The 25,906-nt window shown below is 42.9% G+C and overlaps 1 protein-coding gene across 1 annotated transcript; it reads left to right on the top strand.

Moving 5' to 3' along the window:
• The first annotated feature begins 347 nt into the window (after positions 1–347).
• Positions 348–25,727, top strand: LOC311245650 (uncharacterized protein). The gene is made up of 3 exons (XM_084335582.1): positions 348–786; positions 7,827–8,390; positions 25,589–25,727. Exons 1-2 carry the CDS (start codon positions 372–374, stop codon positions 8,366–8,368), a joined length of 957 nt encoding a protein of 318 aa, XP_084191708.1. The 5' UTR covers positions 348–371; the 3' UTR covers positions 8,369–8,390; positions 25,589–25,727.
• Positions 25,728–25,906: the final 179 nt, after the last annotated feature.

The raw sequence follows: 25,906 nt of genomic DNA, 5'->3' as shown, positions 1-25,906 counted from the left end.
CTAGGGTTACGTTTTTAAGTTGCCAACCTACCCACCTGCCCACTTTGGGTCGCGACCCGTAGTTTGAGAACCGCTGTTCTAGGGTTACGTTTTTAAGTTGCCAACCTACCCACCTGTTTTTTTTTTTTTTTTTTTTTTTTTTTTTTTTTTCTCTCCATCCTTTCCTTGTACAGTGTCCTTGAGTCTGAGAAAGGCGCTTCTCTCTTAAAATCCAATCTATTATTATTATTATTATTTGGGTCGCGACCCGTAGTTTAAGAACAGTTGGTTTAGGGAATGCCCTGTGATCCATGCATCTATTCGTAGGCCTAAAATCCTAACTTGCACTTTTCCCCCCGTGTTTTTTTAGGCTGTTCACTGAAACGACGACAATGGTGAAAATCTTCATCGGAAACCTCCCTTATGATGCAGAGGAGGAAGAGATTGAAGCTCTGTTCAGTCCGTACGGCTTGGTTACGGAATGCGTCAAGTCTAAGGACAAAGCCTATGCCTTTGTCCACATAGAAGACTGGAAGGCGGCTACCAAAGCCATCCGAGAGCTTAACAAGCACAAGATGCACGGCAGACCCCTCGCCGTGATGCACAGCAAGGGGAAGAACCAGTTCCCTGTCAAGCTCCACATATCCAACGTGGAGATGGGCTTTTGCGCGCAGCTTCGCACTCTGTTCGAAGAGTACGGCAAGGTCACAGAGTGCACCGCCATTAAGAACTTTGCCTTTGTGCACATGGCCAACTCCGACGAGGCCATAGATGCCATAAAGGGACTGGACAACCACGAGTTGGGGGGTAAGTCGGTGTTGAAATTGGGGAGATACTGGGATGTACCAATGCTGATATCGGATACCGGGGAAGAGGAGGGTTTCTGTGAATTTCCCCAATTTTAAGCACTATTTTACTGTTGTGTTATTTGTTATCTATTTGTGTTTTTTGGACACGATATTATCACAATACTATTCATGATACTGTAATATTGTGATTTATTACCTTTTTTCAACTGGAAATTATGTCCCCAACTGAAAACTCAACATCTGCAATAAGAATATAATATATTAGGGGTGTAACTGGACATGTATTCACACTGGCCCTTCAGTTCACTACGCGCTGTGTACCAAACAAAGGCAACGTTACTTTAACCACTAACGGATGTGGCAGAACTTTTTATTTTCATGCAGAACTTAACCTCTTAACTCAATGGCCGCCAACAACGAGTCGACTCGTTATAGCCTGCCAATCGAATACTGCCAACAACGAGTATACTCGTTATTGGATCGTTATTTCTTTCATTCGCTATTTACATTCATAAACATGCAGGCAGCTGTGTGTTATCACTGGGGATGGGTCTGAAATTGTAAAAGTCCAATACCGCCGCCTAACGCCTTGCGGCCGCTATTGCACTCCATTTGAAACGATGTGGCTTGTTGTCTGGGCCGAGCTGCGGCGTGTGGGCGGGGTCTAAATACTCCGGCAAGACAAGCGCTTATAACACATGCATCGACGAGGGTCGGGCCCCCCGGGTTCATGGTCAATGCTGGATTACGTTGGAAACACGATCGCGATCAGTATTTGGAATGGCGATCAGATAATTGGATTATTCTTTTTGCAGTACATCATAGACAAGGTAAGGACTTGTTAAGGATATGTTATCAATCTTGCGTTGATCCGATAATTCTTTCCCCGTGCCGTGTCCCGTTGGTTGCGATCAAAGCACGGAGGGGTGGCTCCCCCCCCCCCCCCCCCCCCATTTCATGCATCCATGATGAAACATAATACCAATAACCTAGCGTTGATTTCAGATTGATTATTGATCCAGGCGAGGAATGGCACGATTTATAGTGATTTCCTGGGATTACACAGAATTACTCTGAAACTATACTCATATTCACTATGGTATAAAACGGGAATGTATTGATGAAAAAAGTAGCTGTTTTTTGCATCTTGACCATAAGAAACTCAATGACAATCAACTATATCATTAGGTCCATAGCTATAATATTTAATATAGTTTTAGCACTACAAACACCGGCATGTACCCCCATTTCTTTACAGCGCTGGCACAAACGGCCATACGCCCACAGCGACCTCTGGCGTCCAATGAGTTGAGCATCACTCCCAAAATGGTGCAGTTTTTGTTTTTGACCACTGCATACTTTTTTTGCAGAGTTTAGCTTTATACTTATTGCACATGCATGAGCTTGGTTTCTTTCTTTTGAAAGTTGCTAAGTCAATAAAGAAAAATCACTTTGAGTGCTAATGTATTGGAGAAACTGAGGTTTGAACACGCTGAAGTAAAAGTAGTTTGTACCAGGGATGGCTCCGATACTCTAAATCCAAATTTATGGGATCGGATATCGGAAAAACACTTGAGTAATTTCCGATCCGATACATGCTGTAAAGCACGCCATCACGTGAACAGTAGTAGCGCGACAACGTTATCGTTAGCTAAACGTGAGTCTTGTTAGCAGCGCGCCGCGATCATGTCGGCTGTGTGGAGTTATTTTAAGCTCAAAGAAGAAAAAGGCAAAACAGCCCAATAGGGTCCAGCTCAGGGTTTCCGTTAGCCGGTAATTACCGGTATTTGACCGGCAAAATCTGTTGAAGTCCGACATATTTAATCTCTCCGGTCTTAATGTCCGGTGAAAATAATTCCCTCTAAGCACAATTTGATTATTTGAATTGTATTAAAATAGGCTAAAATTAAATAGCCTATGCGATGAACGAAACAATCATTACATTTGTTTCATCGTTGCTTCACCAAGCAGGTCTAATAATGACAACGCTGTTGTCAGCGGGAGCTTGCTGCTAGATTTGCGACTGCATGCAGCTGCAGAGCCGCAGCTGCACACCATCTGTGCCGGCACAGTGCAATACTCCAATTCAGCCATTGGCAATTCAGCTGTTGGGTGGGGGGCGCTGCTGAGCGGTCCCCAGATAGAGCCTGAAAACAGCTGAATCTGCTGCTCTGCAGCGGCATACTCTCGCAAATAAGTCGTTGGGAGGTGGAGAGAGTCGTCACGCAAACCCACGATAATGTTGCCGTCTCTCTCTGCCAAATTTCTCAGTTCTTCGCTTGATATAATTAATACAAATGTCCAATATAACGGAATTCGTTAGCTCATAAAAATGTGATTATAACAGACTGCTGTTTATTAATGTCGGGCGACTGCCCACAGACACCTATTTGATTTAAAGTCGGCAGCAGCACGGAGTCTCGGGACTTATTTTATTTGGAATATAATGACTGTATACGCAAAAGTAGCCTAGTTTTAAGTTAAAATATTATAAATCTACATGCCTTGAGGATGTCATTCTTTATATAGCCTGCCTATCAATTGTTTTTAAGCTCAATAAACTCTGACCGGAATTTCTCTCATTTGACCAGTAGATTTAAATCTACCGGACCCTGAGACCGGCAACAATTTTTTCTAACGGAAACCCTGGTCCAGCTTAGTGTTGTCAAAAATATCGAAGTATCGATACATATCGATACTGAATATTTAAAACGGCTTCGATACTCATTTCCCGAAATACCGATACTTTCTGCAGTATCGGTACCAGCTGGCGAGTGTTTTACAGCAAGTTGATGACACGCTGTTCAGAGCGCGCTTGCCCCTCCGCCTCCTCCGATTCCAGCCCTCCCCCTCACAGAGCCGTCTTCAGACATTTTAGCTGAAGATGGCAAATGCAGAGCCTCCGCAACTTGTGCTTGTGGATAAAGAAAACAGCAGAAGTGCTGTTTGGAGGTACTTCGGGTTTGAAGTAAACAACGAAGGACAAGCTAAAAATGCCCCAATGCTATTTGCAAGCGGTGTTACAGAGCAGTGCCAGCGCGGATCTCCATAAAGAAATGAAAGAGGTTCGTGACAGCTGCTCTTTCAACGTCACTGTGACTGAAGCATTAAACCATTAACTCTAGTTTAATACATGATACGTTGTCTACTGATGGCGCATAATATCAACAGCTGATTCGTTGTAACGTTACAGCTATCAGCTAACGTTAGCTACTGCTAGCCGTTAGCTCCGTTAGCTTAGCTGCCCACCTTTATAATTACTGCATGGAAACGGAGTAACGTTAACGTTTAAACGTTATGTCGGGGTCATACAATACTACAGTCGACATAAGGTTAACGTTACCCCGTTTCCATGAAGTGTTTAAATAGCAGCAATCTTGTTGAAAATGTAACGTTACTAAAATGCTCCGAGCATAGCCTCTCTCTCTCTCTCTCTCTCTCTCTCTCTCTCTCTCTCTCTCTCTCTCTCTCTCTCTCTCTCTCTCGTTATCTTTAAATAAAAATAAAAACTGTTACTAACTGTAATACAAACAGTTCAGTTTGTCAGGTACATGCAACACAGATTACAGTGTTTACATCTGTCTGCTTGAGAAAATACCATGTTCTGCATTTGCAATAAAAATGATTGAAGTGAGATGAACAGTTATTTTTAAATGTGTGATCTAAAGATAAACAAAGGGTTTTAAAAGTGTTATATTTATCTTCTCTTATAGTACCAGAGAGAAGCTGAGGAGAATCAACCAGCAACAAAAGCTAAAAAAAAAAAAAGAAAAAAAAATTATAAAAAAAAAAAAGAAAAAATATATATATATATTTCTTTTTGATATCGAAATGGTATCGATACTTTTCAAGGTATCGTATCGAAGTCGAAATTCCAGTATCGTGACAACACTACTCCAGCTGCAGACCCGGGTGGTGTCATGTTAATGTGTGCACGCTGATACGACACAGAGAGAGTACAGGCCACCGTACTGGGGTCACAGACAGGTAGACTACTAGGAGCGGATTAGCTACGGAGCTAACAGAATAAAGACACTCGCAAACAAATACAGAGGACTTGCGTGTATACTTGTGGAATAACACGACACAGCCGAGTGTACCATCTGCAACGCAACGGTGGCAGCAACACTGGAAACTCCATGGACTTAATTAAACACTTCATGGAAACCGAGTAACGTTATGTTGAGTTCATACGTGCAACGAATACCGAGGAATGTTTTGCAGCAGCAGTTAACGTCGCTGGAAACTCTTCAGAAGCGCGAGAAACTCCCTGCAGACAGTAACAAAGCAAAGCTTATAACCGAGAAAATAATAAGGTTTTTGTTTTTAAGAGGGGGGATTTGATTTGATTGACGTTTATTTCAAATATGCAACACAACAAACGAACATCAAGTACTACAGATATAGCCTTAAGCCGCTCAAATAATAAATGCATATAAAAAATACAAATAAAACAAAGAACAAAAAGTCAAACTCAATTTAAAAAAATTTGGTGGGGGTAGGATCGGTATCGGTATCGGTCGATACTCAAGGCTGTGATATCGGTATCGGACATGAAAAAGTGGTATCGTGCCATCCCTAGTTTGTACTTGCATTTCTGTTTAGTGGTTGCCAGATTCCTGTTGTTAAATTCCAGCATAGAGGTAGTAGCTGGAAAACACTGCGGTTCCATAGCCTGAAGTCTTATGTAGTACAGGTCCAAATGGGTGGGGGGGACCTGTCTCGTTCGGAGCGGACACTTGTTGGCTACAATGGTGATTAGGGATGCACCAAATATTCGGCCACCGAAAATTATCGGCCGAAAATGGTTAAAAAGGCACTTTCGGCTTTCGGCCGAAAGGGTTTTAGCACCGAAAATATATCACAGAATGTCAAAGAACAGGGTTGCGTAACGTTCGTAACCTAAAGTGTTGTTGTGATGACGTAATCAAAGCGCGGCTACAGACATGCGTAGCATGCGCAACATATAACGTGAGCAGCTTGGCAGCTCTTCCTGCGTTCTGCAGCCTGTGATAACTAACTCTCTCTCTTGGGAGTCGCGCTGTTTCTATGTAAACTCTGCGAGCAACGCATCCAATAAATGCGTCTTTAACATGCTTTATATCCTCGCCATTACTATATGCCCGTTGCGGTTAAAACCGGTTTAACTAACGTTAGCGTTAAGCTAGCTAACAATGCTTCCATTCCTCTTTGACCTGTCTCTCGTAAGCTACGTCATTATGCAGATCTTTATGCAGTTTTAAAGCACATTGGCTTTGTTCTGAATGCACTTTGTTGTAGTTATCCTACAGAGAAAAGAAAATGCACTTGACTTTAATGCACATTTTGTTGTATGCAAAGAGAAAATGTTTAAATTGTACAATCTTTCAGCAGTCAGTCTGGAATTAATGTATGCATTCAAAAGTGCTGAATAAATGTTTTATGGGCCCAGAATAGTGATTATTAATATTATTTAAGTAAAGTTTTGCCATAATCATGTCTTTTGCCATAATCAGGTAGCTTAAAAAAATGTATATATACATTATATATATATTTATATTAATCATTTTCGGCATTCGGTTTTCGGCCAACTGTTTCCTATTTTCGGTATTTGTTTCGGCCAAGAATTTCCCATTTGGTGCATCCCTAATGGTGATCAATAATTTTCAGCGGTGATTGGTCAGTTCTAGACCGTTTACAACCGGACGTGGTCATTTGATGACGCTGCTTTTTGGATGACGCTCGCCGGATATATCGCCAAGTAACTCGGGACCCGAAGCACACAGCTGATTGGGTGTGGGGGCGATCGAAAGGCAGAAAATTCAACTTTCGAATGGTGTGTTGGATGATCCTCGAAAAATGCAGGAGAAATCTGTGCTAGATTGAGAACAGGCTGTCTCTCGGAGCGAGATCAAATTAATGAAAGTTGCCGGCATATAGAACGGACATTCATATACAGCAATGTGCCTCCGGACAACATGTGATAAACATGAAACGATATCTTTTCCTTGGCATGGAATGGGAAACGGTAATCAAACCATTAGGGACCTGCATGACGCTTCTGTCTCTTATTCATTATTCAATATCTATAAATTTTACCGTGAGGGATGATTTACAATAAAGTAGGCTACTTACATTATTGATGCTAGAACTCTCAAAATAGAATAAAAAAGAATAAAAAAAATAAGGTAGGTAGGCATAAAAAAAGAAGGTAGGCCAGCTGTAGTTTACATAGCTTGCATACAACTTTGTCTCAAGGTTCCACAAGTTGATCAAAATCCGAAGTATATTCAAACAGGGCTTTTAGAGTCTTCGCGGCTGAGTTGGGTTCTGAACTCTGCCATCACACCATGCAGTTGTTGTTGTTGTTACTACTTAGTACTGGCACGTTCTTCAGCTCAATGAAAGTGACGTCGCGTGTCTCCTATCCGTCATGCAGCGCATTCAGGCCCACGCAAGAAGTCGAGGCAGAGACATTTTTATTATATTTGATTTGATTATAGAATATCCTTTGGTAGCCCTACTTAACAGTAACTGCACACTAAATCACCCCCTAGTGGAACATGGAAAGCCACGTTCTGCAAACTTTCCCCCACTGTACCGAAATCGTACCGAGCCGTGACTTCAAAACCGAGGTACGTACCGAACCGTGGTTTTTGTGTTCCGTTACAGCCCTAATATAGATAGACAACATGTTTTATCTAATAAGATAAGGCACCTCACTCAAATAATTTCTATTGCAGCAAAGTGGGATTGTCGAGCAAAAACAATTGTTGGCATCGGTGTAAGGATGAGCAAAATATTGCAATATATATATTATTATAATATATATATTATAATATATATGCACTAGTATCACTAAACCTTTTATTTGAATTAGTTTCATACATTGTCTTCTCCCAGGAAAGTGCATTCATGTTCAGATATCCAAGAGAAGAGAAATGACTAGAGGGATGGCGGAAGAGGACCAGCAGGAGGAGGAGGAGGACTATTACTACCACCCCCCACCACCACCTCCATGGGGGAGGAGAGGTCATTTCCCTCCACCGGGGAGGGCAGGTCACTTCCCTCCACCGGGGAGGGGAGGTCACTTCCCTCCACCCTACCCGGGGCAGAGGCCCGAGCCCCCCTACAGAGGCTGCATGCTTGGTTACCCCCAACTTCCCCCGAGACGACCAGCTTACCCCGAACACTGCTACGACGAGCACGACGACTGCGGGGTAGTGGACTACTACGAGAAGTACAGTGCCGGGCCCTATACTGCCGAGGACTATGACGACATACCGCTGGTATGGGAGCGCCCCTACTACGCCCCTGACGGTAGCCCTATCCAGTGGGCGCCACCTCCCCCCGCTCACATGGCCGCTAACGACTACCTGTACGAGCGGCGCCCCCTCCCTCCTCCGTCCGCCTACTACGCCCGTGACAGAAGCCCTATCCGGCGGGCGCCACCTCCCCCCGTTCACGCAGCCGGTAACGGCTACCCCTACGAGCGCTCCCGGCTGTCTCTGGTGCCCAGGGCCCCGATGTATGGAGCTCCCCGCCCCAGAGACCCCTATGCGGACAGAGCGCCTCCACCGCCGATGCGCTACCCTTATTAGGCACATGGGAGTGGGACGTAAGGTAAGCGGGGAAAGAAACTAGAAAGAAACTTACTTTAACACTTTGGGTGCCGGCCAAAAATCCGGAAAATGACTGTGGGTTGCCAGGATTCCTGGACGATTCTAGCATATCTCATGATCTTAGCGGAGCTATTTCTATATTTTATATTATAACTATGGGGAAATGGTTGGGCTCATTTGAAGACGACAAGTTGATGTACACAATGCAAAAAACCGTTTGTTTCTGCATGTCTTCGTTCGTTCACAATTACAAGTTAAAAAACGTCAACAAAAGATAAAAGTGGAGGTAAATTATTTAGAACAGAAGTTACAGGCACTTTTATGAAAGGTGTGCCGGCGGGGTGATAATAGGTACTGAACGTGTTATAAAGCAATTTAGACTGGGATGGATGGATGGATGGTTTGATTGATTGATTGTTTGACAGATTGTTTTATTGGTTTGATTGATAGAATGTTTTATTGTTTTGTTGATAGTTTGATTCATAGATTGATTTGTTTGATTGATTGATTACTTTGTTGGTCATTTGATTGATAGAATGTTTGATTGTTTTGTTGATAGTTTGATTCATAGATTGATTTGTTTGATTGATTGATTACTTTGTTGGTCATTTGATTGATAGAATGTTTGATTGTTTTGTTGATAGTTTGATTCATAGATTGATTTGTTTGATTGATTGATTACTTTGTTGGTCATTTGATTGATAGAATGTTTGATTGTTTTGTTGATAGTTTGCTTGATAGAATGTTTGATTGTTTTGTTGATAGTTTGATTCATAGATTGATTTGTTTGATTGATTGATTACTTTGTTGGTAATTTGCTTGATAGAATGTTTGATTGTTTTGTTGATAGTTTGATTCATAGATTGATTGGTTTGATTGATTGATTACTTTGTTGGTCATTTGATTGATAGAATGTTTGATTGTTTTGTTGATAGTTTGATTCATAGATTGATTTGTTTGATTGATTGATTACTTTGTTGGTCATTTGATTGATAGAATGTTTGATTGTTTTGTTGATAGTTTGCTTGATAGAATGTTTGATTGTTTTGTTGATAGTTTGATTCATAGATTGATTGGTTTGATTGATTGATTACTTTGTTGGTCATTTGATTGATAGAATGTTTGATTGTTTTGTTGATAGTTTGATTCATAGATTGATTGGTTTGATTGATTGATTACTTTGTTGGTCATTTGATTGATAGAATGTTTGATTGTTTTGTTGATAGTTTGATTCATAGATTGATTTGTTTGATTGATTGATTACTTTGTTGGTCATTTGATTGATAGAATGTTTGATTGTTTTGTTGGTAATTTGCTTGATAGAATGTTTTATTGTTTTGTTGATAGTTTGATTCATAGATTGATTGGTTTGATTGATTGATTACTTTGTTGGTCATTTGATTGATAGAATGTTTGATTGTTTTGTTGATAGTTTGATTCATAGATTGATTTGTTTGATTGATTACTTTGTTGGTCATTTGCTTGATAGAATGTTTGATTGTTTTGTTGATAGTTTGATTCATAGATTGATTTGTTTGATTGATTGATTACTTTGTTGGTCATTTGATTGATATGCCTGGCGCTAATGAACAAGTAAGTTTTATAACTACTGGTGTAGGTCCAGACAACATTATTATAAAATACAGAATACTTTACAATGCAAAAAACTTGAAACTTTGATGCCATGAACATTTTTATTGTAAAATATGTTCAATAAACTGGGTGACAAGTCATCAGTACCAACCATTGTTGCTGTGCATTATATGCTGGTAACATTCACAGTATAGGATTATGGTAATTTACCAAGACAATACCTTATAAAAAGTGAACACTGGAGGATAATCAACCATTGTTTCAGTGCATTTAGGAGTTTGTTGGTAACATTCACAGTATAGGATTATGGTAATTTACCAATACAATACCTTATAAAAAGTGAACACTGGAGGATAATCAACCATTGTTTCAGTGCATTTAGGAGTTTGTTGGTAACATTCACAGTATAGGATTATGGTAATTTACCAAGACAATACCTTATAAAAAGTGAACACTGGCTGATGATAACCAACCATTGTGTCAGTGCATTTAGGAGTTTGTTGGTAACATTCACAGTATAGGATTATGGTAATTTACAAAGACAATACCTTATAAAAAGTGAACACTGGAGGATAACCAACCATTGTTTCAGTGCATTTAGAAGTTTGCTGGTAACATTCACGTCACATGAACTACAGGGCATATCTTACTTGGTCTCTCGCATCGATGACTGCATTGTCCATTGATAAATGGATGAAGCGCCAGATGATCTGTGGACCAAAAAATATCCAATACATGCTTCCAAAGTATATAAATAATAGGCCAATGGACTGCATTAGAAAAGTGTGGTATGTTACCTACAGTATATACTTTTTTAAACTGGGTGACTGTCAGCAACCATTGGTTCTGTGCAAACGGTAAAAATGAGGGGGGAAAAAGATAAATAAAAAAAAACTATATACACACACAATGCAAATTATGAATGGAGTCGATACAGCTAGATCGCTAACATAACGTCTCATCTGCAAGTGGTCCAAACATGCCTATGCAATATCGACAACCGTGGCCCAAATACATGTGTTCAACGCATTTGTCTTGTACAGAAAACAGTGCAACTACCCATACACTATACTATACTATACTATACTACAATATACTATACTATACTATACTACACTATACTATACTACACTCAGCTAGCTATACTATGTACCGGTACACATGGTTCTGTCTGTATCACACAATGATGGATTATTTAGAAGTAATCTGTACTTCTGTGTGCCGGATTATTTAGAAGTAGTCTGTACTTCTGTATGACAACTAATAAAGAAACTATTTAGAGAAATCCCTCTTTGTGTGGTACAGAGCGAAGCATTTGTCACGATGCAGGGGGACTTTGCACGATGTGCAAAAATATCTGGTCTCACTCCTGATGCCACGCCTACTGCAGACACGACATTTCCTACACGGTAGCTTTCTCTTCGGGGTGGCTTTGTATGCAACCATTACATGCTTCACAAAGCCACCCACTAATCTGCTCTGCGGGTCCCCCAGTGGGGCCCTAGGGTCGACACGCCCCACCTGCTCAGCCCCTGCCTCCTCCTCATCCCCACCCCCTGCCTCCTCCCCTGCCTCCTCCCCTGCCTCCGCCTCCGCCTCCATCTCCGCTGTCACCCCAGGAATCTTCTTCTCCTTACCGTCTGTGTAGGTCCGCGCCACAGCCCTGGTGAACCGGAAGAGGTTGGAGTAATGCCCTTGTGGGTGCTTTTTTTTGTACAAGACAAACGCGTTGAAGATACATATTTGGATCAGATACATCACAAACTTTTTGGTCCACTTTCCAGTCTTACGTGTAACCGGATAGTACGATATATTTTGATCCAGCTGATCGACGCCGTTCATGAATTTATTGTACTCCAGGATTGATGTTGGCTTGAGCATCTCCACCCTCAGCGCTTTGCCCTTCTTCTGCTTCTTCCACACCATCGCCTTTTCCATAGTGTCCTCGTGGAAGCTGCTGATGGTCTTCACGATTCTCTTATCGCGCCATGCCACGATCAGGACCTCCTTGTTGTTGACCGCAATGCGCTCCCCCACACCGATGTCACGTTTGGTAATGTTCTTGATGATGGCTGGCTCGCCCCGGTGCTTCCTGAGGGTACCACAGACGTCGGTCCTCAACTGTCGGAGCCTGGCTGACATACGTACCGAGTTGTAGAAGTTGTCCATGTAGAGCGTATAGCCGGCCCCAGACAGACGTCCAAGCAGACCGACGACCGTGTCCCCCAGGATCGAGCCTTCCCGACAATATGGCTTAAATGAAAAGCAATATCCTGTGCGTGATTCGCACAGGAAGTAGGACTTGATGCCATAGCGGGTGGGCTTGTTGGGGTTGTAGACCCGGAAGGTCAGGCGGCCTCGCCATGCCATCACCCCCTCGTCAATGGCGAGCTCGCGTTCAGGCTGGTACAGCTCCTTGCACCTCGTGTTTACATGGTCGACTACAGGGCGTACTTTGCACAATTTGTCTCTAACCTCCAGGGAAGTATTGTCCGCAAAGTGGAGGAATCGCCAGATCAATTGGAACCTGTTGCGTGGCATGGTATCAGAGTAGTACGGTGTGTACATCATGTCGTCAGTGGTCCACATCTGGTCCACGCGAGGCTTCCGCAGGACACTGCTAAGGAAATGGAGTCCGAGGAACTTCTTCAGCTCCTTCAATGTGAGGGGCTTCCAAAGCAGTGCCCTGCTACTGGTTAGCGTGGGGTCCAGCCGGGCAATGGACTGCTCAGCGTAGAGGTTGGACTGGGCAACAATAGAGTTCAGAAAAGCATCTGTCAGGAACAGATCCATCCATTTCGCAGGCCGGTAAGATCTGAGTGCCTTGGCGTCCTGGAGCAACCCCGGTTGGGCTGTGAAGGGGATCCTTTGAGGCACCCAGCCCTCACGAGACCAGGCATTCTCCTCTTCCTGACGGATCGCAGCCCTGCTCTTCGCTCCTCCACGACCTGTCAATTATACAAATATACTATAACACCCCTACTGTAGACATTCATATGCCACGTAGTTACAAACTGTGTGAGTGAATGAGTGAGTGTGTGTGGGGTTCAGATGTCAGAGCTGGACGTGGTGTGGGGGTCAGAGGTCAGAGCTGGAAGTGGTGTGCAGAGTGAGGCCAACTTACCGCTCTTAGATGTGCGTTTCCGCCCTGCAACAGGTTCCGGCATGTCCAGACTAGCATCCAGTTCTAGAATCACATGATGTAATACATTACACTAGGGCAACGCATTGTCATTGTATTTACCACCATCACCACCAGACCAGGCCCTGCAGCAGCCAGTCACCACCAGGCCCAGGCCCTGCAGCAGCCAGTCACCACCAGGCCCAGGCCCTGCAGCAGCCAGTCACCACCAGGCCCAGGCTCTAGCAGCAGCCAGTCACCACCAGGCCCAGGCTCTAGCAGCAGCCAGCTACCACCAGGCCCAGGCTCTAGCAGCAGCCAGTCACCACCATGTACAATTACCTGCAGGAGTAGAATGTGATCCTATGTCGTTGCCAGTCTCAGCGTCACTATCTGCAGGGTCTGCGCCAGAATCTGAATTGGATTAAATTCATTCAGTAAGTAAGTCTCACAAAACACAATAGTAATACATTTACACATACATAAATGTAGTTAGTACATACCCAAGCATGTTGGTGTATTGGCCCCGGATTCGGTTTCGGAGTGTTCTGCTGTGTGAACACAAAATAAATCAGCGGCCATCAAAGCATGTACATGTGTGTGTGTTGTAATCAATGGAATTTTACATATGCTACACAACCATGCATTTAAATATAGGCCTCGCCATGTGTCCATGCCATTGTGTATGTGTGTGCTGTAATCAATGGAATTTGCATATAGAGGCCTCACCATGTACTGCGAAGTTCAAAGGTGTTGGAGAGGATGCATGTCTTTTGATCTTGTGTGTGTGTGTGTGTACACACACTGCACACACACACACACACATACACACACACATCAAATGGCATGGGGTGAGGCATCTACACACACACACACACACACATCCATGTAACTAAATGTAGTGGCCTGTACATGCCTACTATATCTTGATTTGAACATGCACAAAACAATATTCACATTGCAACATACCAATTACCACGTCGACCACCACCACCACGTCGTATCATGCCCAGCATGCAACTATTATCACTTACATGATAGCTACACACTTCAAAGAGCCACTTCAAAGGGCGTGCACATGCACACACACACACACACACGCACACAAGACAACCTAACTGTAGCACATGGTAGCGTGGCCTGTACTGCATGCCTACTATATCCTATATCATTCAACTATCGATTTGAACATGCACAAAACAATATTCACATTGCAACATACCAATTACCACGTCGACCACCACCACCACGTCGTATCATGCCCAGCATGCAACTATTATCACTTACATGATAGCTACACACTTCAAAGAGCCACTTCAAAGGGCGTGCACATGCACACACACACACACACACGCACACAAGACAACCTAACTGTAGCACATGGTAGCGTGGCCTGTACTGCATGCCTACTATATCCTATATCATTCAACTATTGATTTGAACATGCACAAAACAATATTCACATTGCAACATACCAATTACCACGTCGACCACCACCACCACGTCGTATCATGCCCAGCATGCAACTATTATCACTTACATGATAGCTACACACTTCAAAGAGCCACTTCAAAGGGCGTGCACATGCACACACACACACACACACACACGCACACAAGACAACCTAACTGTAGCACATGGTCGCGTGGCCTGTACTCTACATCCCTACTATATCCTATATCATTCAACTATCGATTTGAACATGCACAAAACAATATTCACATTGCATTAGTAAACATGACGTACCGTTGCCCCGTCGACCACCACCGTGTCCGACTCCCACGTCTGAATCGTGCGATGAATCAGACTCATACCTCCGACCCAAGCCGAGATCATCGTCAGATGATTCCGGAGCTAGAATATAATAAATGCATATCAGCGTTAGGTTTGGCAAACTAACGTTACATAGTCACAGAATAAGCGGTAGGTAAATCATCAAATACACGTTTCACACACACACAATCACATGCATATCGCCGGCGTTGGTTTGTCGAACTAACGTTACATAGACAGTCACAGTATGTAAATCATCAAATACACGTTTCACACACACACACAATCACATGCATATCGCCGTTGGTTTGTCGAACTAACGTTACATAGTCACAGTATGTAAATCATCAAATACACGTTTCACACACACACATATATATATATATATATATAAGACCGTGTAATTACCTGGTGGTTCCCAATCGGCGCTCCCATCAGATTCGTGGGCGGTCGAATCGCTGTCCCCTGACTCGCATGAAGAAGCTATGACCACAGCGGCAGCCTTCCTCTTCCTCGAACTGCGTCGGGTAGAGCCGCTCCCGGTCCCGGGGAGAGACGCGTTACTGGGCCCAGCAACGGTCTCACGGCTCTCTCCGATCGGAGCTACCAAAGACGTTGGTGCTGTTGGTGCTGCTGCTGCTTGAACAACCGCGGGTCCAAACGCCAGCTTCGTCTGAACAAAGCGACCCGCCGCCGGATTGTCCCCTCGCTTTCCTACACTACGTCTCTTCATACTGATCTAAATGAAACTACTAACTGATCAAACTACTATTACTACTACTGAAATATACTACCTAGACTACACACTAATCCCTCGAATAGTACTACTACTTAGCACGACTAAGTACTTTCTAAAGCACAGCTGAAACCTTACAATTAGTCTGATACTACCACTATACTGTATAACACTATAAATATAGACTATAGGCTGATCTCAATTCAAATCTCTCTCTCAATCTCTCTCTCTCTCTCTCTATCGCTCTATCTATCTCTCTCTCTCTCTCTCCTCCAAAACCTCGTAGATTCTGGGATCGCGCTAACGTTTTATACCTGTGGTTACATTGGCCAGGTATGCTGGCCAATCAAATGCCAGATTCATTGTGGGGTACAATATTCCCCCTATTGTGATAGTGTTAGAAAATAGGGGGACACTGCCACCTAGTGAAATTTGAGAGGAAATGCAGTTTCCGGTTAAAATTTTCTTCCAAAAGCTCGGCGGTGAAGTTCAGACGGGGAAAATCGAAAAAAGATGTAAACAGATCAAAGACGCTGTACAGCGTCCTCGGCACCTTGAGCATGGCCGGGAAAGACGCTGTAAAGCGTTTCCCGGCACCCAAAGTGTTAACATGCGACGTAGCGAGGAAGGCGTTGGTTAAGGTGAGCCCATTCTTAAAGGTGCTATAGATAACATTGATCCACTAGATGTCCCACTAGTGACTAGAGCGTCATCATGTCGGCGTGTCTCAACTAGCAGCACGGTTATCCAATCAGGTGCATTCCAGGACATGGGAAGTATGGCAACTTGTAAATAACAACATTCATTTTAGACCCGCCAACATTTTAAAATGATAAATTCATAAATTATTAAAGGATTTCTATTCTAAATCCATTTCTTTGGGGAAAAGCAATACTTTATCCTGCACTTTTTTTTGTTTATTATACTTTTTTGAGGACATACAAATCAAAGTATATGTCTGCATATATGCATTATTGTATTGTCATTGTCCACAGAACAGATAACAACATTAAACAGAAGACATTTTTATTTTATTTTTTATCTACTTTTTCTCCCATTTTCAATTTTTCTCCCATCCCGAATTCGTATTGTCCAATTCTACCCTCCCCTGTCTCGAACGCTGTTAAGCCATGCCTCCCACAGGTCGGCTGCAATGTGGACCAAGCCTTGCATCACGTGTCCCCTACGGTACACGAGGAGGCAGCTGTCGCATCTTTTCACCTGTACAGCGCAATCTCTCAGCGGCGAGGGTCTGCGTGGGAGGGACACGCCGCCCTCGTTGCTTCCTGATTCTACTGCGCAGGCGCACCAACCGACCTGTAGGAGTCGCTGTCCACAACGTCCGATCCCCACCCGCCAGCTTCCCACCCCCTAATACTGCCAATTGTATTAATATGAACGACCAGCCAAGCTGGTAGCAATGCAGAGAGCTGGGCTTGAACCCAGCATCTCCTGCATTAGTGGCGAGCGCCTTGACCACTGCGCCACTTAGCCCCCCCAAAAAAAATTAAATAATGGTAAATAATAAGACAAACAAACACTGACTTGGTCGCACGACAGTCGTCTCAAAAGTATATATACATATATAATAGTAGTATATCAAATATATAGCACCCAAGTACCCAAATATGCTTCTCCAATGTATATACGGTAGTGATGCACCGATGTGAAAATTGTGGCCGATACCAATAACCGATATTAATATTGCTGTTCTGGCCGAGGAATACAACAGGATACATAAAGAAATAAAGAAAAAGGTCAGGGCGGACAAGAGATGCTACTATGAAGAGCTTGCTACACAAGCAGAAGAAGCAGTGGGACAGAGAAACATGAGAGAGGTATACAACATCACCAGGAAGCTCTCGGGGAGAAGGATGAGATCAGAGAAGCCCATAAAAGACAAGGCAGGAAACACACTATCCACAAAGGAAGAACAAACAAGGAGATGGGTAGAACATTTCACTTTCACCTCTCACTAGGAGAGCCTTTTCTCCCCACCCCCCAGCAGGGGATAGAGGAAAGAAAATAATTACCTCTGACACCATGGAATTGTCAAACTTTGTGAATGTTGTAAATGTTTATTATAGTTCTTTGAATGTAAGTCGAGTAGAGTTAGCAGTGGCTACAACTACAAATATTATTTTATGTAGGGCGGCTAGGTGGTGTAGTGGGCAAGGCACTCGCCACCAGTGTGGAGACGCTAGGATTCGCGTGTTCGAATCCAGCTCTCCACATTGTTTTCAGTTTAGCTGGTCGTCCGCAGTAATACACATTGGCCGTATTACGGGGAGGGAAAACTGAAGGGTGGGGATCGAACGTTGTGAACAAGCGACTCCTACAAGTCGGTTGGTGCGCCTGCGCAGTAGAATCAGGAAGTGTCGGGGGCAGCGTGAGCCTCCCACGCGTTACTCCTCGACACTGAGAGATCGAGCTGCGCAGGTGAAAAGATGCGACTGCTGTTACCTCAAGTACCGGAGGGGACTTGTGCTATGTATGACTTAGTCCACATTGCAGCCGGCTTGTGGGAGGCAAGAAACAGCGTTCGTGACAGGGGAGGGTTGAATTGGATGATACGAAAATTGGGATGGGAGAAAATATAGAAAAATGGGAGAAAAAGTGGATCAAAAAAAAAATATTATTTTATGTGACATGGGTAGAACGGGAGATCATTTCGAATGGAAAGTTGACACAAATTAAAAGTATTAAGATGATGTCGCTGAATGTTAATGGAATGAATAATCCAATCAAAAGGAGTAAGGTGATGACGAAGCTTAGAAAAGAGGAGGCACAGGTTATTTTTCTACAAGAAACCCATCTAATACAACAAGAACATGAAAAACTGAAGAGATTCGGATACGAGAATATGTTTTATAGTTCTTTTAAACAGAACCTTAGGAGAGGAGTAGCTATATTGATTAAGAATGCAGTGAAGTTTGAATTGATTAAAGAAGTGAGAGATAAAGAGGGGAGATATGTAATGGCCAAGGGGAAAATGGAAGGCCAAATGGTAACATTAATGAATATATATGCACCCCAGACAGTGAGAAATACCTATTTGAAACAATCTTTGATATTATAGCAATGGAAGGGGAAGGCGTTTTAATCTGTACAGGAGACTTCAACGTAGTATTGAATTACGACATGTACACGACAAGCACAAAGAGATGGAGAACACACATTAGCAAATATACAAATGACAGAATTAGGAATGACGGATATATGGAGAGAAACACACACACTAGACAGGGAATACACACATCATTCACATCCACACACAACATATTCAAGGATAGATTACTTCCTCATGACAACAGGGGACAGATACAGAGTAGAAGATTGTAGAATAGGGGTAACAGACATATCAGATCACAGCGCAACATATCTGACAGTAAATCTGAAAAGTAGACGGAGAAACACAGTCTGGAGACTGAACGTAGGTCTATTGAATAACAAAGGCTTAGTAGACGAAGTAAAAGAAGACATAATAAGATACAGAGAGGAAAATGATAACGGAGAGGTAGATCCAAACATTCTATGGGATGCAATGAAGGTAGTAATACGAGGAAAATTGATAGCAAAGGCAGCACTACTCAAGAGGGCCAGAATAGAGACATACCAGAACTTAGTAAAGAAACTGAAAGAATTAGAGAAAAAACACCAAAACTCAAAGAACCAAGAGACACTTAGGGAAGTAAAAGACGTCAGGAGAAGAAGAGATAGAGACATTCTTAGAAAAATTAGATTTACCATCGATAGGAAAGGAACAGAACAAAATATTAAATGCAGAGATAACAGAACAGGAAGTGGGAAATGCGATCAGGAAAAAGCAAAGAACAATTTTAGCGACGGATTCCCTTCGGAATTTTACAAAACATTTAGACAGGAACTGAGGCCCATATTAGAGGCAGCATTTAGACACACAATGAAAAAAGGAACAATGCCACCCTCATGGAAAGAAGCCATAATTACTACGATTCCAAAGGAAGGGAAGGATAAGGAACTATGTAGTAGCTTCAGACCAGTGTCTATACTTAATGTAGATTACAAGATGTATACATCGATAATATCCAAAAGATTTGAGACATTTATGCCAGATATTATAGACGAAGACCAGACCGGATTCATTAAAGGAAGAAAAACACAGGACAACATAAGAAAGACAGTGCAGATAGTAGAGGAGATACAAAAAGAAGGAGGAAGTGCAGTACTAGTTAGCCTGGATGCAGAAAAAGCATTCGACAGTGTAAGCTGGATATTCCTATATAAAGTATTAGAGAAATTTGGACTAGACAAAAACGCGGTGAAAACAATTAGGGCATTATATCAAGAACCAACGGTAAGGATTAAAGTAAATGGCAACCTGACAGACCGGATCAAACTAGAGAGGGCTACAAGACAGGGCTGTTGTCTTTCGCCGACGCTCTTCGTTATATATTCATCGAACCACTGGCTCAACTAATTAGACAGACCGAGGACATCAAAGGGGTGGAGATAAGGGGAACAGAACATAAATTAGGACTGTTCGCAGATGATGTGATAGTATATATGAGACAACCAGACACAAGCTTCCCGACACTGATGGATTTACTGATATGTAAATATGAAAGTAATATGGATATTACTCAGGATATAGACTTAACGTAACAAAGACACAGACCTTAACATTGAACTACACCCCAATGACGGAGATCAAAGACAAATACAAGATTAAATGGGATATGGACAGGATCAGATACCTAGGAGTGAATATTACAAGAGGGATGGAGGGACTATACGATGCAAACAATACACAGATTAATCAGAAAATCAAACGAGACCTAGAAAGATGGACAGTAATGCCTCTAGACTTTAGCTCAAGGATCGAAATTATAAAGATGAATATATTACCAAGGTTACTATACCTATTTCAGGCTCTACCTATATTAATACCACAAAGCCAGTTCAGGGAATGGAATAAACAGATATCAAGATTCATATGGGGGGGGGGAAAGGCCAAGGATAAGATATGTGACTCTACAATTACCAAAGGAGAAAGGAGGAATGGCAATACCTAGTTTAGAAGATTACTACTATGCAGCACAGCTGATAATAGTAACATGTTGGTGCAACGAGAACTATGAAGCCAAATGGAAAGACATAGAAACAAAAAATTAGGGACTCAAAGTGCAGGCACTAATAGGAGACAGGGAGCTATACAGAAGAAAGGAACAACTAATAGACCCAATTACCAAATTCACTATAAATATATGGAACAAGATAGTAAAGAAATACAAGCTAGAAAAAGAAACCAAGATACTGAGATGGATAACGCACGACAACAAATTTAAACCAGGGAAAGAAGATCATGGGTTCAAAAGATGGGAGAGGGGGGGGCATAACAGCAATATGTACAATGACAGAAGGAGGGGAGATCCAGACTCTACAAAAATTGAAAGAAAGATTCGGACTAGAGAATAGCGACCACTTTAGATATTTACAGATTAGGGACTACTACAACAAGGAAATAAAACTAGACAAAGACAATGATCAGAATGGGATAATTAAGATAATGGTAAAAGCATACGAAGGAAGGAAGGGGGGGGGGGGATATCAGCACTATATCAGGCAATAATGAACAGCAAGGACATCACAACCAAATATATAAAGGAAAAGTGGGAGAAGGAATTAGAAACGGAGATAACAGAAGAAGAATGGTATAACATATGTAAGATACAACACACAACCACAGGGTCAAGGATATGGAGGGAGTTTGGGTGGAAAAACATAATTCGATTTTTTATAACACCAGAAATACAGGGCAACTATACACCAACACAGAAACCATGCTGGAGAAAATGTGGACAGGAAATAGCAAACCACACACACATATTCTGGGGATGTCAGATAATAAAGAACTATTGGGAAGAGATAGGAGGGATAATAAATAGTAGGATATGAAATACCCCAGACAGGACAAGTATTGTATTTAGGGAACTTAACACAGGAAGGAATTCAGGGGAAAGACATATACTTGATTAAGATATTACTAGTAGCAGCCAAGAAAGCACTGACGAAAATGTGGTATAGAGTAGAAGCACAGACGAGGGAACAATGGACAGAGATAGTGGGTGGGATACAGGAAATGGAGAGAATCACACATAGGCTGAGGCTACAAGACGAGAAGTTTGAGTCAAAATGGGAGAAGTGGGAAGAGTATAGGAAAAAAGAAACGACATCACAGGAGAGTGAAAAGGAGACGAGAAGAAAAAACGAAAATAAACTATGAAGGTACCAAAGAACCCATGTCACTTTTTTCTTTTTTTTGTATTTTTTTATTGTTTATTTCTTTTCTTTGTTTTTGTTTTGCTTTGTTTTTTCCTTTTCCAATTTTTCTACTATCAGCTATATCTTTTAGTTCTTATCTATCGAATTGTATTGTACCGTCGTTTATAATTTTGACCGCCAATTGTATTAGTGTATGTGGATGTTTTGTTTGTAAATCAAAAAACTGAAAATAAAAATTTAAGTATAAAAAAAAAAGAACATTTCACAGAGCTGCTCAACAGAGCACCAGCGAGCATCCCAGCAGATATACAAGCAGCAACAGACACACTCCCACTGAAAATGACCCCCCCCAACAAAAGAAGAAACTAGGAAAGCAATATCACAATTGAGAGATGGCAAAGCAGCAGGACCAGACACCATTCCGAGTGAAGCATTCAAGACCGACATCACTACAAGCATCAAAGCACTCCATCCCCTCATGAGGAAAATTTGGCAAGAAGAAAGGATAGATAGAAGAAGGCTACATAGTGAAGATACCAAAGAAAGGGGACCTTGCACTATGCAAGAACTACCGGGGGATCACGCTACTTTCAACCGCCAGCAAAGTCTTCAACCGGATAATTCTAGATAGGATGAAGACTGCCGTTGACATGCTCCTCAGAGACCATCAAGCAGGATTCCGAAAAGAAAGGTCATGCATAGACCAGATCGCCACACTGAGGATCATCATCGAACAGTCCCTGGAATGGAACAGCTCTTTTTTTTTTTAAACTTTCTTTTTTAGCGTTTATCGCTTTCCTGGTCCAGCATGACCGACAGTTGTAGGGTGAAACGGGAGAGAGAGCAGGGGGAGACATTCGGCAAATGACGGCGAGTCCGGGAATCGAACTCGGAGTCAACCAGATCCGTGACGCAGCACGGAGTTCCGCGACGCAGCGCGGTAACATGGTGTGCTACTGGAGCACTGGAACAGCTCTTTATACATCAACTTCATCGATTTCGAACAGGCCTTTGACAGTCTAGATAGGAACAGTCTGTGGCACCTGATGGAGCACTATGGAATCCCACCGAAGTACATCAACATCATCAGAGGATCATATGACGGGATGACAAGTAGGGTACTGCACAGAGGGGAGCCCTCAAACCCGTTCGAGATAAAGACCGGAGTGAGACACGGCTGCCTGCTGTCCCCCTTCTTGTTCCTGCTGGCCATTGATTGGACCATGAAGAAGACAACAGAAGGAGCCAGAAACGGCATCCAGTGGACACTGATGCACCAGCTTGAAGACCTCGATTTTGCAGATGACCTAGCTCTCTTATCACACAGTCACCAGCAAATGCAACAAAAGACCAACAAAGTAAAGGAAACAGCCTCAACTCTAGGAATGAAGATCAATAGGGTAAAAACCAAGATTATGAAGATCAACACAAAGTGCCAGCAAAACATTGAACTAGAGGGAGAGGCCATCGAAGAAACTAACTCCTTTACCTACCTTGGGAGCGTAGTAGATACAGCGGGTGGCACAGAAGAAGACATCAGAGTGCGAATCGGAAAAGCAAGAACGGCATACAACCTACTTGGTCGAGTATGGAGGTCTCGCGAAATAAAAACCAACACAAAGCTGAGGATCTTTAACTCCAATGTTAAATCAGTCCTCCTGTATGGCTCGGAGACCTGGAAGACAACCGTAGGGCTGAAGCAGAAAGTACAGTCCTTCATAAATTCCTGCCTCCGCCGCATTCTAAGAGTGAGATGGCCAAATGTCATTACAAATCTGGACCTGTGGGAGCGCACAAAACAACTACCCCCGCCAGAAAAAATAAAGAAGAGAAAGTGGATGTGGATAGGCCATACCCTGAGAAAGGAAGACACAAACATCACCCGGCAAGCTCTACGATGGAACCCACCTGGAAAGAGGAAACGTGGCAGGCCTCGAAACACCTGGCACCGTTCTTGGGAAGTGGAAATGAAAGAGGCTGGACTGGGATGGCACAACATCGTTCGGGAGGCCAAAAACGGTGCAACATGGAAAGAAATCGTCAGTGGCCTATGCTCCGCAGGGAGTGCAAAGGCTTAAGTCAAGTAAGTCAAGTCTGGCCGATACCGACATTTACCGATGTCGATATCTCTGTATAGAAAACACTTTTTTATGATAATCAAATAAAGAGCTATTTTCCAAAACGCATTTTCTTTTTACTTTCGTAACTTATTTTCAGAAATGACTGATATTTTGAAACTATTTAAGAGCAAAACATGATTTTTTTTTTTTTTTAATATTAAAAAAAATATATATATATTTTTTAATATCGGCCCATATCGGCCCCATCTTGATATCGGACCGATACCGATGTGTAAAAAAAAAACTGCCATATCGGCCGATATTATATCGGCGGGCGATATATCGTGCATCACTAATATACGGTATATCAAATACATCACGTTGAATTAACGTTCACACAGATGAATACCAGCAAGCAGCATGAGAATTGCTATTCTGCAATAGTATGGAACTGTACATCATCCACAAGCACAAGGAATGAACCCCACGTTTTCTTGAACATAGATGAAGACCCTCTCAGAGTACATCTTATCTTTTCTAGTTTGATAAAGTATAGTATGTCTCTAATCCAGTGAAGGTGAGTGGGGGGAGCAGCGGACTTCCATTTAAACAGAATCAGCCGCCTGGCCAGTAGAGTGGTAAATGCCACAACGTGTGCTTTGTGCTTTGAAAGTGATAACATAGGTGGAGAGTATCCAAAATTTGTCCAATACCTGTGCAAGGAGGGGCATGTCCAAAACATATATGTGGCTGGGGCCGAATGACATCTATCACATAGGATCGATATCCTCATACATTTTGGCTAATCTGACTTTCGTCAGGTGTACTCGATGAACAATTTTGCATTGTATCAGCCCGTGTCTTGCACAAATAGAAGAAGAATGAACAAGACGTAGAATGTCAACCCAAATGTCATCCGAGATCATCTCCTCTAAATCCTCCTCCCATTTACTTTTAATATTGTGTATTGGGGTGGGACATAAGGAGAGAATGAGATTATACATAGTCGATATCATGCCCTTGGTGGCAGACATCGGGGTTAAAAAGGAGTCGATGGATGTTACCTCTGGAAGGTTGGGAAATATAGGGTTAATGCTACAGACATAAGAAATGTCGGCTATGGATTGAATATTTCTCTGATAATTGCTGAAAAGAGGCAAAAACATTATCTATATACAGGTCACCTAGTGTGTTAATACCGAGTGAGGCCCATAAAGAGAATGCTCCATCCATCAGTGAGGGGTGAAATAAAGGGTTAGCTGCTATCGGGGCCAAGTGGGATTGAGTTTTGAACCCAACGTGGCGTCTGAATTGATTCCAAATTCTGAATGTAGTTTTAACGATAATATTTTTGAAGTAGGGGGCCATTGGCAAACCACTGGGGGCATGTATAAGACCGGTTAGTGAGGCAGGTTTGACGGATGAGGCTTCGATGTCAACCCACATAGGGCACACCAGAGGTTTGTTTGACTGTAGCCATTGCTGTATGATTCTGAGATTGGCTGCCCAATAGTAGCGTTGTGGTTGTGGAAAATGGAAGCAGAGAGGAGAGAAAGTAGAAGGAAAAAAAGTAGCTGGTAGTGAGAAAAGTACAGAGGACACTCACAACATCTCTCTCTCTCCCCCACCTGTACCTATCTATCCCTTTGTAGCTTCTCAAGGTGGACTCCTCCATCTCGATGCCTATCCATGGTCACCGGCCCCACTGCTCCAGAACCAGGAGGCAGGTGCAGCTGACCCCACTGCTCCAGAGCCAGGAGGCAGGTGCAACTGACCCCACTGCTCCAGAGCCAGGAGGCAGGTGCAACTGACCCCACTGCTCCAGAGCCAGGAGGCAGGTGCAGCTGACCCCACTGCTCCAGAGCCAGGAGGCAGATGCAGCACTGCTCCAGAGCCAGGAGGCAGATGCAATTGACCCCACTGCTCCAGAGCCAGGAGGCAGATGCAGCACTGCTCCAGAGCCAGGAGGC

Source organism: Notolepis coatsorum (genome assembly GCF_963971535.1).
Source record: "Notolepis coatsorum genome assembly, chromosome: 1".
Lineage (NCBI taxonomy): Eukaryota > Metazoa > Chordata > Actinopteri > Aulopiformes > Paralepididae > Notolepis > Notolepis coatsorum.
Note: the sequence above shows the minus strand (reverse complement) of the source record. Positions and strands in the feature narration are given on the sequence as shown.